The sequence below is a fragment of the Pyrgilauda ruficollis genome, unplaced genomic scaffold (genome assembly GCF_017590135.1).
Source record: "Pyrgilauda ruficollis isolate IOZ18807 unplaced genomic scaffold, ASM1759013v1 scaffold29, whole genome shotgun sequence".
NCBI classification, from domain to species: Eukaryota; Metazoa; Chordata; class Aves; order Passeriformes; family Passeridae; genus Pyrgilauda; species Pyrgilauda ruficollis.
In genome coordinates, this window is record NW_024524266.1 from 11,237,808 (window position 1) to 11,250,401 (window position 12,594).

At 37.2% G+C, this 12,594-nt stretch overlaps 1 protein-coding gene across 4 annotated transcripts in view; it reads left to right on the forward strand.

Annotated features, from left to right (window-relative positions):
• The window catches only part of CNKSR2 (connector enhancer of kinase suppressor of Ras 2), a 205,671-nt gene that overhangs the window by 58,106 nt on the left and 134,971 nt on the right, over positions 1 to 12,594 (forward strand). For all 4 annotated transcript variants that reach the window (XM_041472375.1, XM_041472376.1, XM_041472378.1 and 1 more), the window contains exon 4: positions 502 to 589. In XM_041472375.1, the coding sequence (XP_041328309.1) occupies positions 502 to 589 (88 nt within the window). The remainder of the gene's footprint in view (positions 1 to 501; positions 590 to 12,594) is intronic.

Genomic DNA, 12,594 nt, shown 5'->3' on the forward strand with positions numbered 1-12,594 from the left:
GGTCTGTAGATGTTGGATTACACTGTTCATTTCACTAAGCATTTCTGACTGTAGCATTGTGTGTGGGAATGTTGGGTTGTGCTTCCAGTTTAGGCTTTGCAGCCACTTCTCAGCATTCATTGATGCATCTCTGGCTTTAAATGCTGTTTCCCCCTCTAGATAAAGATTCTGCCTATTTCGAGTCTCTCTTCTTCCACCAGATATTAGATCAAATCCCAAGAATCCCAGTGAGTCAGCCAAAAGCTTCTCTGATCTCATTCACATCTGGACAGCATTCATATCACAGGAGGAAGTAATGCCTCTGGCTGTCTTTGTAAGGGTATTCCCAAACCAATGCAGAAGGCCAGCTGGGCTTCCTCTGGGGGAGTAAAAGTAGTCCAGAAGTAAACTGCTAGAAATAATGCTTTTTAAAATGGAGTGTCTGAAAGAGGAACTTAAAACTGCAAGTGGATATCTGCTAGTGCTATTCAACTTTTTTCTTTTTTTTTCTTTTATTTTTAGATCACCTTTTGCTGCTGTCACAGATTACTCAGTAACAAGAAATAATGTCATACAACTCTGTCTGGAACTAACAACAATAGTACAACAGGTATGAGACAGTCTGCTTAGCAGTTTATTTTTTCCTGAACTGTAAATGGCTATTACTTTCTTCCCCACAATTTTGTTTAACACTGGCTATATCATTGTCCAACCAAGATAAGGGAATACTGGTATTTAGTAAATGCTTTCTAAAACTTCTCTTTTCTGGTTTTATAGTACTAGTTTGTGTTGTTCTGTGTATATGGCTCTGCATATCTCAGCAGTAATATTTATCTTGTGTTCTCTAGTGTAATATAATCACTATAAAATGAGGTAACTACTTGATAATTTGCATCTTTAATTTCTTACATTTTGTCTTTAAATTTTAATTATCTGTCTGGTTCAAATGATCTATATGTATTGAACTTTAGTAATCCTTTCTTTCCTAAAGTTTGTATCATCTAGACACCTGTTGAAACATGTTGCCATGGGGTGGTTAGAATATTTAGATTATTTTTTTGTACATCCTACCTTCAAGAAATCCAGTAGTAGTTACTGAGAAGTAACTTGCTTAATGAGCTTCACGGGGGGGTGCAAACCTGGGAACCTTCCTTGCCCTTCTGTGTGTGGGTTAGGTCTGTCTCTGTGTCTGTCGGTTGTTCTGCTGAACTGTAAAGTCTCTTTGCTGCCAAGCAGGAATTTGAGGGATTGTTTGCACTGGAGAAGTTGGAGTAGAGAAAAAGGGAGAGAGTGGGCTAGGTAGGAGCACTGAGGAGACTTTCTGGTTTTCACAAGCATCACTCCAAACTAAGAACTCAGCTTCTGACTCAGCTGTCCAGACTGGTCATTTTCCATAGTAGCTGTGCATTGCTGTCTTTAGATAGTTTTTAGATGAGGGAAAGAGCCTCCTGATCAATTTTCACGTGTCCCCTAATGAGAAAGTGGGGAAAGTAGCGACCACAGCAGTATTTCCCAGGAATTAGGTCAATATCAATTCATCTGAAAAATTCATCCCTATCCATGATACTGCTAATTCACCATGATGTAGGTTGATATTTCTGTAGGTGTATTTTTCAGTGTGAATGAGAATAAATGTTACTATTTAATACCTTTGGAGAACAGCATTTTTACCTTCCCCAAAAACGACATAATTCTGCAATCAGAAAGCAGTTCATGAATCCATACTTTGAAGTCAAAAGGAGCATTTATGTGCCTGAATTTAAGCATGTACTGAAACTGAATTGGGCTATATTCAGAAGAATGATAATGAAAAATTCCATTAGTAGTCTCAAACACATGTGGTTTGAGCTCTACTTAAATGCATTCCAATGTAGCATTTCAAAATGTCTTAGCTGCTGTTTTTTTAATATGCTCACTGAACACACTGAGATTGTTCATTGTGCTTTCTTATGGCTGTAAATGAAATCTTTCAATATCACCTCATCAGGTGTTTTTTGTGTCTCAAAATCTTGTTTTCTTTTGTATGCAAAGTATTTTATAGCACCTTACTAGCTTAGGGTTTTTTTGTAAAAAATCTACAGAAGGCGGTGTTGCAGTTTTTATTTTTAACAGCAGTGAACAGCTTCTTATAATGCTTAAAGGTGTATGAAAGGTATACAGTCTGTACATTTTTAATAACTTTGAACTTTTTTAAGACTTTTGTAAAATTTAAAAATAGAACTTCAGTAGCTGAGTTCCATTAAGAATTTTTTGTGTTGTTTAAGTTATAGCCAATGTTTAAATTTATTAACCAAAACCAAAAAAAACAATTCCATAGTCAAGATGAAGAATAAAAAGCTCTGAACCTAAGGTGGCTTGCTTGAATTATTTTGCACATTTTGAAGCTAATTGTAATATTGTATTTCTTCATACAATTAAATTATACTGGGTGTCCCCCTCTTTATCAGAGCTAAATGGTTAATGAAGCAAAATGACAGTATTGCATCACTCTTATAAGGATAAAGTCTAAGAAAAGCTATTGAGTGTCTATGTTTTAACTTATAAATAATTAGAAAAGCTGGAGTTAGAGACAGATTTTGGCATAAAATGTGTGAAGACACATGCTTTGTTTTAACTATCAGGTTTTCTATGTGTGTTGCACATTGTCCAAGGCCTGACAGGCCAGTGTGCAGTGGATATTTGCCAGTGAGAGCAGGTCCAACAGACCACTGCAAATTATCACTGTAGCCTGCACAAATCATCTGCTTCTATGCAGCTGCTTTATTTTGGCTGAGGTATTTTTTCCTCCCCCTTAGGATTTTAGGATATTGTTTCACTGCCTCTTCCTGCAGGTTTTGATTGTCCTCCTTGCTGATGGCTTCTCTAATTCAGAAGAATTCTTGTTCATTTTTATAATAAACTCTTTCCTTGCAGAAAAACTGGAGGGGAAAAGAAAAGAATTTAAAAAAAACAAAGAAATCCATGAGACTATTATTATTTTTGCTACCATTTCCTTGCATTCTGTCTCCTACACGTCTGTCTCAGTAGGAATTGAAGGCTGAGCATTATCTGTACTGTCTGTTTCCTCTGCTATGCATAAAAAAGGCCTGTTCTTTCTTCATGGTACAGAATAGATGTTAAAGGGTGAACAGGTTATGTTTGTGAGACTGCTTTGGATTGTGCTTTGTTTGCATTTGGTCCATTCATGAATTTAGATTTGTGTCTACAGAATTATTCCAGTCACAAATGTGTATCAGGAAGAACATGAGAGCCTGTTCTTGATGGTGTTCATGAAAGTCTTGCTGTTGACTTAGATAGTTGGGTTATTCAGCTTCAGAGGGTGCCAAGAACTGGTCCTTTTGAGGGTGCTCATTTTGGTTTAGACAGGTAGCAGTAGCTACACTGATAACTTTAGGGAACAGAAGATTTCTTGCCTTCTTAGGCTATCTGTAGATAGCTTTTATTATCATTCTCAATGCTCTTATTCCTCAGGAATTCATTAAGGTTTCACTAAAGAAGGTTTCTTCTTTAAAATTGAAGCCCTGGAAATCTTGGGAATATCTGAAAAGTACAATGTTATATTGACTTTGTAAGTTACCAGACGGTTAAAGAAAACTTTTCTACTGAACACCCTATTTATTTTACTATTCTTTAATAGTGATCATTAGTAGCCCTATCACATGTTTTTTACTTTCCTTAATCAGCTTTCACAATGATTTGCAGTGTTTATTTAGTTTTAAAACTACTGATGTTTATCTTGCAGCTTTAGTGTCTTGTGGGATTTACTCAGGAGTATGTTGCAGTAAAAGCATAGCTGTAGGCCTGTAAATACTCCTTTAGAAAAGCTTCACTGCATTTAATCCTCTGCCTAAAGACCTCTTTGAAGAGCTGTGGTGGAAGCAATGCTGTGTGACCGGGGTGGAGATGGAGAGCAGTCACTTGGCTGACCTGGGTCTCTCTTGCATTGTTGCCACAGAGCACACTTCTGACATCAGCTGTCTTCATAGCAACTTCTGGAGGTAACCTCAGATTTTGGATGACACAGGGTGAGAACCTGAGTGATGCAATTTGGGAGGTGGCAGCCAGGATGGAAGATAGCAAAGAGAGACCAAGATAATCCTACACAAATGCACTGTCTGGACTTTATGGGCACCTGTGATTTTGAGCTAAAAGCTGTGCTATAGAGCACACAGAAGTGCTCTGTGCACTGCTTTAGTGGAGAAGTTTGGAACTTTTTTCCCATTGAAAGGCATTTGAGATATGAAAAAGAAATCCATATATCCCTTGCCCAATGGATGCACTTCCCATCCCAGGGGATATTTCTGTTGGGCTTTTAGCCATGGCTGTTTTTCAGATAAAAGATGTTGAAAAGGATCACGAATTATTTCTTAGGAAATGCACTATTTTTTATGTCATTGTGGGTTTTGTAATCACACGGCTGTAAACTCAAAAGAGAAATGTTTCAAATGTTAAGTTTCACTGAGAAATGTCAGTAGAGGCTTCTTTTCCAGTTAAAAGGATAAGATGGAAATTTACCTTCCTAGTTCCCCTGCTCTGACTCAGAATTCAAATGCAGTGATATAAAGTGGTTCTATTCATTTGTTAAGGACAGTATCAAATTCATGAATTAAGAAGAATAATTAACATCCTGAGTACCAGTCTTACAAATTATCTCTCATCTTTTCTATCACAATTCCTCACTTTTGTTTTTAAGTCCTAATTATTAAGGACTTTAAGGACTCACTAAATATAGCTTAAAATTTTAAAATTTCAGGTCATACCAAATTGCTAATTACCTCAGGTATCTTTAGCTAATAAAATGGTTTTAATAGTTTAGTGGTGTGAAGCTGTGATTGGATCATCATTAAAGCTGCTTTGGGCCTCCAGATTGTAGGGATTTTCAAAGCAACATGTGTTTGCTGGACACAGTTGCATATTAAATTGTAAAGTTTTTTTATTTACATTTTTAGCATTATTCTTTCCACCCCAACTTTATTACCATATGTTTGCAGAAAAAAAACTTTGTTAGCCTGCTGTGGTAATAATAATTTCCTTCCCACCTTTTTTAGATAAAAATACTGCATGATGAGGAGGCCGCATTCTTAAAGTTTTTATTTATGTGCATAGCACACTGCTTATACAAAGTGCCCCATTTTTGATAAGTGTTCAGGTAAGGGGTAAGTGTACAAATAGATAGATGTGGGGGAAAGTTATAATTAAATAGCTCCCCTTGAAAACAATTCAGGTAGTATCTGCCTATATATATGAAATCAAAAGGGTCTTCATATGAGAGTATTATAACTCACTGTAAGTAATGCTGACAGGAATTCACTTACCTTGTATCCTTCAAGTGCTGTGCTTATGCAAGATTTTCTGTTCTATAGGTTTTAAAGCAGCTCTCAGTAGTGGTGTTTTAGGATACATACTGATCTGTGCAGTTATTCTCTTCACTTTTAAAAGTTAACGTGTAATGTGTATGATGTATATATATTCAAAAATAGAAACTAAAGGATTGTGGGAGGCATGAAACTGTTGTTTGTTTACAAGAAGCTGTATCAAAGTAGTTTAAATGTATGCTCTTTAGCAATGTTTTTTCATAGTAAAGTAGCTTATTTCTCTTAAAGCACACTTTTATGGAAAATTTCAGATGTAATTTAATGTAATGTAAAAAATGCCTGAGGTACGTAGCATTGCTGCCTTTTTCTGATTCTGGTAGTTTGTTTCTGCTATTTGATTATACAGTTTTTTCCCCCCCTTGAAATTGCTTACTTGTATATATATTCTCTTTTGATGTAAGTTTTGAAGTGCTTTTTGAAATGGAATTAGGCATGGAATAACTGAAAGATTAAAAAGTCAGTAACAGTCTATTGGGATGAACCTCTACTAGAGCTAATTTGATGACTCACTAGTTGTCATTGAGATAAATGCTGTAAAGAGGAATGGGGTTTTCTTCCTAAAGTTGTGTACTGCTGTATACGTCTGTGATGTGACATTTTCAAAGTAGCTTATGAAGCTGCCACCCTGTAAAGGTGAATTTGTTGTCTTTTTCATTCTCAGAGAAAGTAATTTTTTTTTCCTAGGGGATAGAAGGAAAAAAAAAAAAAACCAAAACCAAAAGCCACCAAAATACTCAAGGTTGCTTAGTATGTAAAAAACTTAGTGACCAGAAAGCAAAAATGAGTTAGTACTGGCTTGTTTTGTTAATTTTAGGCTTTTTATTTGTTTGCTTGCTTTTCTTCTGGATTAATGATTGACAGTATCTGAACATGGGGGAAAAGTGAAACACAAAGCAGATTAATTTGTGAAAAAAGAGTATTCTTTTGACAGGGCATATGTTGATAAACCAATGCAGCTGTTAAATTTTCCTAAGAAATGGAGCTTGAGTGAGTCAAGATGACAGTGAAGGAGTCAGGGACTATGGAACCCACTCATGGAACCACATGCAGAAAGTAGCAGAAAGTTGGTGAAAACTGAGATAAAGTGTAGACAGGAGAGAAAATGTGGTTTTGTATCTCAAGTTTCGTTTAAACAAAAGCTTTCTTTATTAGACTGATGTGGGCATTGTGTCTGGGCACACTGAGGGGCATCAGAGTCTCCATCTGAATGAGGCACACAGGATGTGCCACTCTTGCTGTGTAATTCTTTATACATGGTAACTTTCATGATTAATGATGATGTATTGTGTTGGTCATATCAGCAGATGTGAAACCTGAGACTCTGCTTTTCCATTACTTTGGAAATTGATCTCCCTTGCCAGAGGCAGGGCAGTCTCTGTAAACAGGTACAGTGAAGCAAATTCCAGTTCAGTATGGTGAGTTACAGAAACCACGTGTTGCTAAGGAGCTAGCAAGAGCCTCAAGCATAAATTAGTGTAGTGTCTATCTTTATTTCAGGACATATATGTGTTTGTTTGCTTAAATCCATTACTAATACATTTGAGATGATCCAATATGAAACATTGAAGTTGTAGCTGAGCCTGGAATGCCGTCTACCTAAATATTAGTACTTTTTTTTCAGTTCAAATAATTTAATTTTTTTCTATTGGCAAAATAACCACCTAGACAAATATAAAACATGAAATATTTTGCTGCATTTTTTAAAATTTGTATTTTTAAAACCAGGATTATTTACCATGATACTACTAGAGGAAAAGCAGAACTGAAAAATTAAGAAGTTATTTACCTCTAAATTGTCTTGGAATTGACATTGAAAACTTAAGAACTGCACAATACATTGTGCTACAAGCTCTATTTTGCATGCCAATAATAAAATAGTTTTGGATGCGTTGAGGTAAGCCTTATTTGGAGGTGTGGGAAGTGTTTTGACTTTGGGTTTTTTTTTCCTTTGGATGTACGTTTTTTTCCTCAGTTCCTATGTCTCATCTGTTGATAGTTTCCATGGATTTTTTTTGCCTCTGAAAATGTCACCAAGTAGAGAAATCATCTGAGCAGCTGAAATTTGACTTAGACCGTGTAAACACTTGGACTCTGAAGGATATATGAGCAAGTATCAGTGATTTTAGTTGGTGCTGAAATACTGACTGTGGTTTCTGACTGAATGGTGTGCTGGCTCATTTTAGAAAAAAGGAAGAGGTGTAACTCTCTGCATGCAAAGTAAGAAATAATATGTGACCAGATCCCTAAGGAAAGCAACCTGATGTCTTTTACAGAATGGAGAAATAATTGGAAATGGAAAATTACTTCAGAAAGATAGAATAAAAGAGCTTAATGTACCTATTGCATCTCTCTTAATCCAGCAAGCAATTCTTCCCAGTAGTTGCTTAGTCTGTGGGTGATTTATGTAAGTTGTATTAAATTTCTACATGAAGTATTCTGTTACTATGGTGATAGGTGCCACTCCACACAGATTGTTCAAATAAAATTAAAGCAATTCTTTGTACTCGGTAATCTGAGTAATTGCTATTAGTTTGTACACAAGGTTATGAACTTAGAGTACTGCAGGTTTATTGCATTTTCAGGGAAAGTCTCTAGACTTCTAGAAGCATGTGTGTAGGTTGCATAAGAAATGTCCTTTTTTAAAGCATTTATTTAGTAGCTTGCATTGTATTTTCCCTATAAAGATTTTTTCCTTCTCCTCTTACTGTGATGCCTGTTCACCATTCTGCTTTCTCCCGCCTCTGTCAGTTGTTATACACGAGGAAATGTGCAAGGAAAGAGTGGGTCCTGCAGGTTCAGGTGAGTTCTGGCTTTAGTGTGGAGGGGAAGAGAATTAATTACAATAGAATGAGGATGTTATAGACCCAGTGGCATGAAACTGCAGGAATTGAATAACTGTAGCATAAGTGAGAAAGAAAGCAAATATTTCTGAATGGCAGTGGGAATAAAATCGACAGGATTTGTGTGGGAAGCGAAGAGGAGTTGAAAATGGCACCCAGGTTGTGAGCTTGTGGGACATAAGGTAGTGGAGCTGTTGACAGAGATAGGGAAAGAAAGGGGGAACAGAGAGCGTTCGGGAAGAAACGTGATTGCAGCTCTTCAGCATCCTGTGTTAGGGCTGGTGGCAAATATCCAGAAGGAGATTCTGAACTGTGAATGTGAACAGAAGGGCTGAGAGATCTGTGACTCATCCACACAGAGATGCTAATTAAAGCAGCATGATTTTAGGAGGCTGCTGAGCAATAGGGAAGAGGTTGCAGAAAAGGGGAGAGTTGAGGATAGAGCTCCCTGGGACTGTCACAGTTGAAACAGCCATAATGGGAGACTTTTTGAGCAGCCCAATGGAAAGAAAGTCATAGAAATAGCATATTTTGGGATGGTTACTTAGAAATACAGTGTAGATTTTAACAGTGTCTGTGTAAATTTAAAATTTAATTTTGTGTGGCAGCAGCCAAGGGCTACCTGTGCAAGCACTGTGTTGTATAGCTTGGAGGAGTTTGCTATTGCTTTTTAGTTAGGTAAGAAACAAAGAAAGGTAATTCATTTCCTCCTCTCTCTGTTCCAAACATTTGTAATTTTCAGTGTCCAAGCCCATACCTTTTGTATCCAACAACCTGCCAGACCTCTTAAAATATAAGATGTGGTAAAGCACATCAGGAAACGGCTGACTGTGTGATGCTCTTATTTCTTAGCATGTAGCCAGAGGAGGCTGTTACCTGCTTACCAGCTTCTGTAGCTTTTGGGACATTTAAGGTTTTTTTTGCTTTTGTACTTTTAAAGGGAGGTTGGAGGAGAGGGTTGAATGGAGCTGTATATCTGCCAGTTTGTATTCTATTATTCCAGTAATTACCCAGACATACCTGTAAATCACAGTCTAAGCAGGGTTCCATCAGTTTTCCAATCATCATGCTCTACAGAACACAGCATTTTGTCATAGGCAGCCATATCCTGGGCTGCTTCAAAAGCAGCTTGAGGGAGGTGATTCTCCCACCCTACTCCATTCTTGTGAGACCCCACCTGCAGTGCTGCATCCAGCTCTGGGGCCCCCATATAAGAAGGATGTGGATCTGTTGTGGATCTGGAACGACTCCAGAGGACACCACAAAGATGATCAGAGGGCTGGAGTGCCTCTGCTATGAAGACAGCCCAAGTGTTCAGCCTGAAAAAGCAAATGCTCCAGGGAGACCTTATAAGCAGCCTTCCATTGCCTAAAGGGGACTACAAAAGAGCTGGAGAGGGACTTTTCACAGGGGCATGTAGTGACAGGACAAGGGGAAATGGCTTGAAACTGAGAGAGGGCAGTTTTAGATTAGATATTGGGAAGAAATTCTTCAGTGTGGGGGTGGTGAGGCACTGGAACAGGTCTTCCAGAGGAGTTGTGGATGCTCCATTCCTGGCAGTGTTGAAGGCCAGGCTGAATGGGGCCCTGAGAAACCTGGTCTCGTGAGTGGCATCCCTGCTCATGGGAGTGGTATAGGAGCTAGATGATCTTTAAGGTCCCTTCCAGCCCAAACCATTATAGGATATCATTCATTCAAACCTACTGTTTCAAAACTGTCATTGTTTATTCCTGCCATCAGCTGTATTAGATATATTTTCAATGTATTTTCTAATTAGTGAAAGGCTAAGTAAACTCAACCTGTCTTACCCTTTTACCTGTTTGGAAACTATGTACCAGTGTCTTTGAGAAAAGTGATAAAAGATAATAATGAATGAAAGTACACTAAAGATTATAAAACTTCTGCCACCTTCATGTGTTGGCCAAGCTTTAGACTTTGTCATCATTATTGTTGAGAACTTTGGTGAAGATCTTCAGTGACGACTCCAGCAGAACTCAGTGTTGTGGCTCTCTCTCTTGCTTTAGCTGAATTGGGCAGAATTCCAGCCAAATGAGCCCTTCTAGAGCCAGTGGCATAAATTCCCAAGACCTAGTGACACTCGAACAGGCACCTTGAAGTCAGAACAACTTATTTTGTACTACTAAGACTGAAGGGGCTGGAAGTTATGATCTGGGAATTCTCAAGTTAATTATTTTTTATTGTTGCTAAGTAGCAAGACCAACAGATCATCCATTTGACTTACACTGCTATTAAAGCATTCAGTTACAGTTTTAATCAATTTGAGAAGCAAAAGGATGTAAAGGATTGTTTGGCTTAATTCCAGCCAATGGCTACATTGCTCAAGAGGGTTTTATGCCAAAGGTTTGGCAGTTCATGAGAGTCTGAACCCCTTTTTATGCAATCATGTAATTCATTCTTTTTGTTACAAATATAAAACTGGAGCTGCATAGCTTAGAATATTTTGCATGAATTGAAAAACAATGGTGACAACAATTCTATCAGACACGTTTATAAGCAGTTTGTAAAATCTAGCCCTCTTGAAACTAGACATGGAAGATGAATGGGATTTCTCATGCATTTTCCAGGTAGTTTTACTACCACTTTTTAAATGGTGTTCCTAACACAATTATCTCCATTTTTATCTGCCACATACTGGAAAAAACAGTGCAATATTCACATACATAAATATGTATAAAAAAGCTTAATCGCCTTGTTAATCATAATTAACTTCCTGTAAATTCAGTTGGACTGCGGAGAGAAATAAATTAAGAAATAAGTGAGTAAACTCCACCACAAGCATCATAAAAAGCTACCCAGAGAATTGATGGTTTCATGGCAAGCTCTTGCTCTTCACAAGTTGCTCCAGTTGAATAAATCACACGGCCTGCCTTTTTAGGCAATGCTACTATAATATGCATTTACAAAGGACATTTTTGGGTTAATATGTTACCTGACATTTGGAGTTTGTTCCTGAAAATCATGTAGTCTGCTTCTATATCAGTTCTGCCTAGGAATTTGCCTTGCCTTATAGGAAAAAAATATATTAGGATGTCTACATATACATGAGCAACTAAGGCATTCTGCTGAATAAGAAAATATAATTAAAGGAGTCCATGCCATCTCTTGTGTACTCTGATATAAGGATTGCTAGAAATGCTGAAATGTTAGTGAAAGATTTAATGAATATATTTCTGCATTTCTTCTTTTTAAAATTATTTCTATGTATATATTTCTTTTTCTGAACTAGGATAATTTTATTCTGAAGTAAAGTTGTGGCGTTGACAGGAACTTAAGACTGCCAAGAAGAGTGCAGTGCATCAGCTGCCTCGAATACATGGCAAAACCATGAATAATAATAATAGTTGTAGTAGTGGTAATAATGGTGGAAAGTTTTAAGATTATAGCCTGCAAGTATCCTGAGATAAGTGTTTGACAGGTAATTTGACAATAGGTAATTTGACAGGTTGCCAACTTGGACTTGTAAACCAGATCATATAGATGCAAAAATAGAAATGTTTTCTGCAGAATATTTATTGCACGGTTATAGTACTGGAGAACTGCATGAACATTTTTTATCTGTGGGACATGGGAGCAGTAAGGTAAGTTGGCAGGTTGTCTGTGTCTCAGTTCTTCACATTTTGAGTTGAGTTGAGGCTTAATCAATGTGGGTGACAAGAAAGCAAAGAGTAAGAAAAGTACTAGTGTAATTAGCTGATCCCATTCCCCACTTCAGTGAGATACTAAGACAAATGTTTAAAAAGACGGTAGTAATACTGAGGATAGAAGAAAAAAAAAAAGGAAAAATAAAGCATCATAAACGCTGATTTTGAAAGCAAAAAATGACCACAGATATTTGTATTCTATATATGTTGTCTCATGTCTGATTTGTTCCAGCAATGTCTGGGGTAGCATGGGTAAAATGTGTGCATTTTGCAGTGTTGTCACCGGTCAGTGCTGTCTGATTCAGTGGTTTTAATATAAATGTCCTCAGCAATTATTCCTTATGACATTATGGTAGGATCTGTGCAGATACAATTTAAATTTTTTTTTTTTTAGAAACCATGTGAAGGTTATGAAAGTCAGAACTTCTGGAAGAAATAAGCAATGCCTCTCAGCTACAGTGTGGTGTAGGTCTTGCTGTCTTAAAATTAGGTTTTGAAATTATACTGGGATTGAAAATGCAGAAGAACCCACTCCTTGGTTTGTGTGGTTTGTTCTTGCTGCTCTTATCTTCCTCCCTTATTGGTTTTTTTTTTTTTTTTCCTTCCAGTTTTAGAGCTCTTGTTTCTCTTTTATTAGGATTTTAGCCTAGTTCCAGCTGCGTGACAAAGGTCCCTTTTGCCATTTTTGTGCATGAGGCAGAGCTGGAAAGAGTGACCATGAAGATCTGATATTAGTCA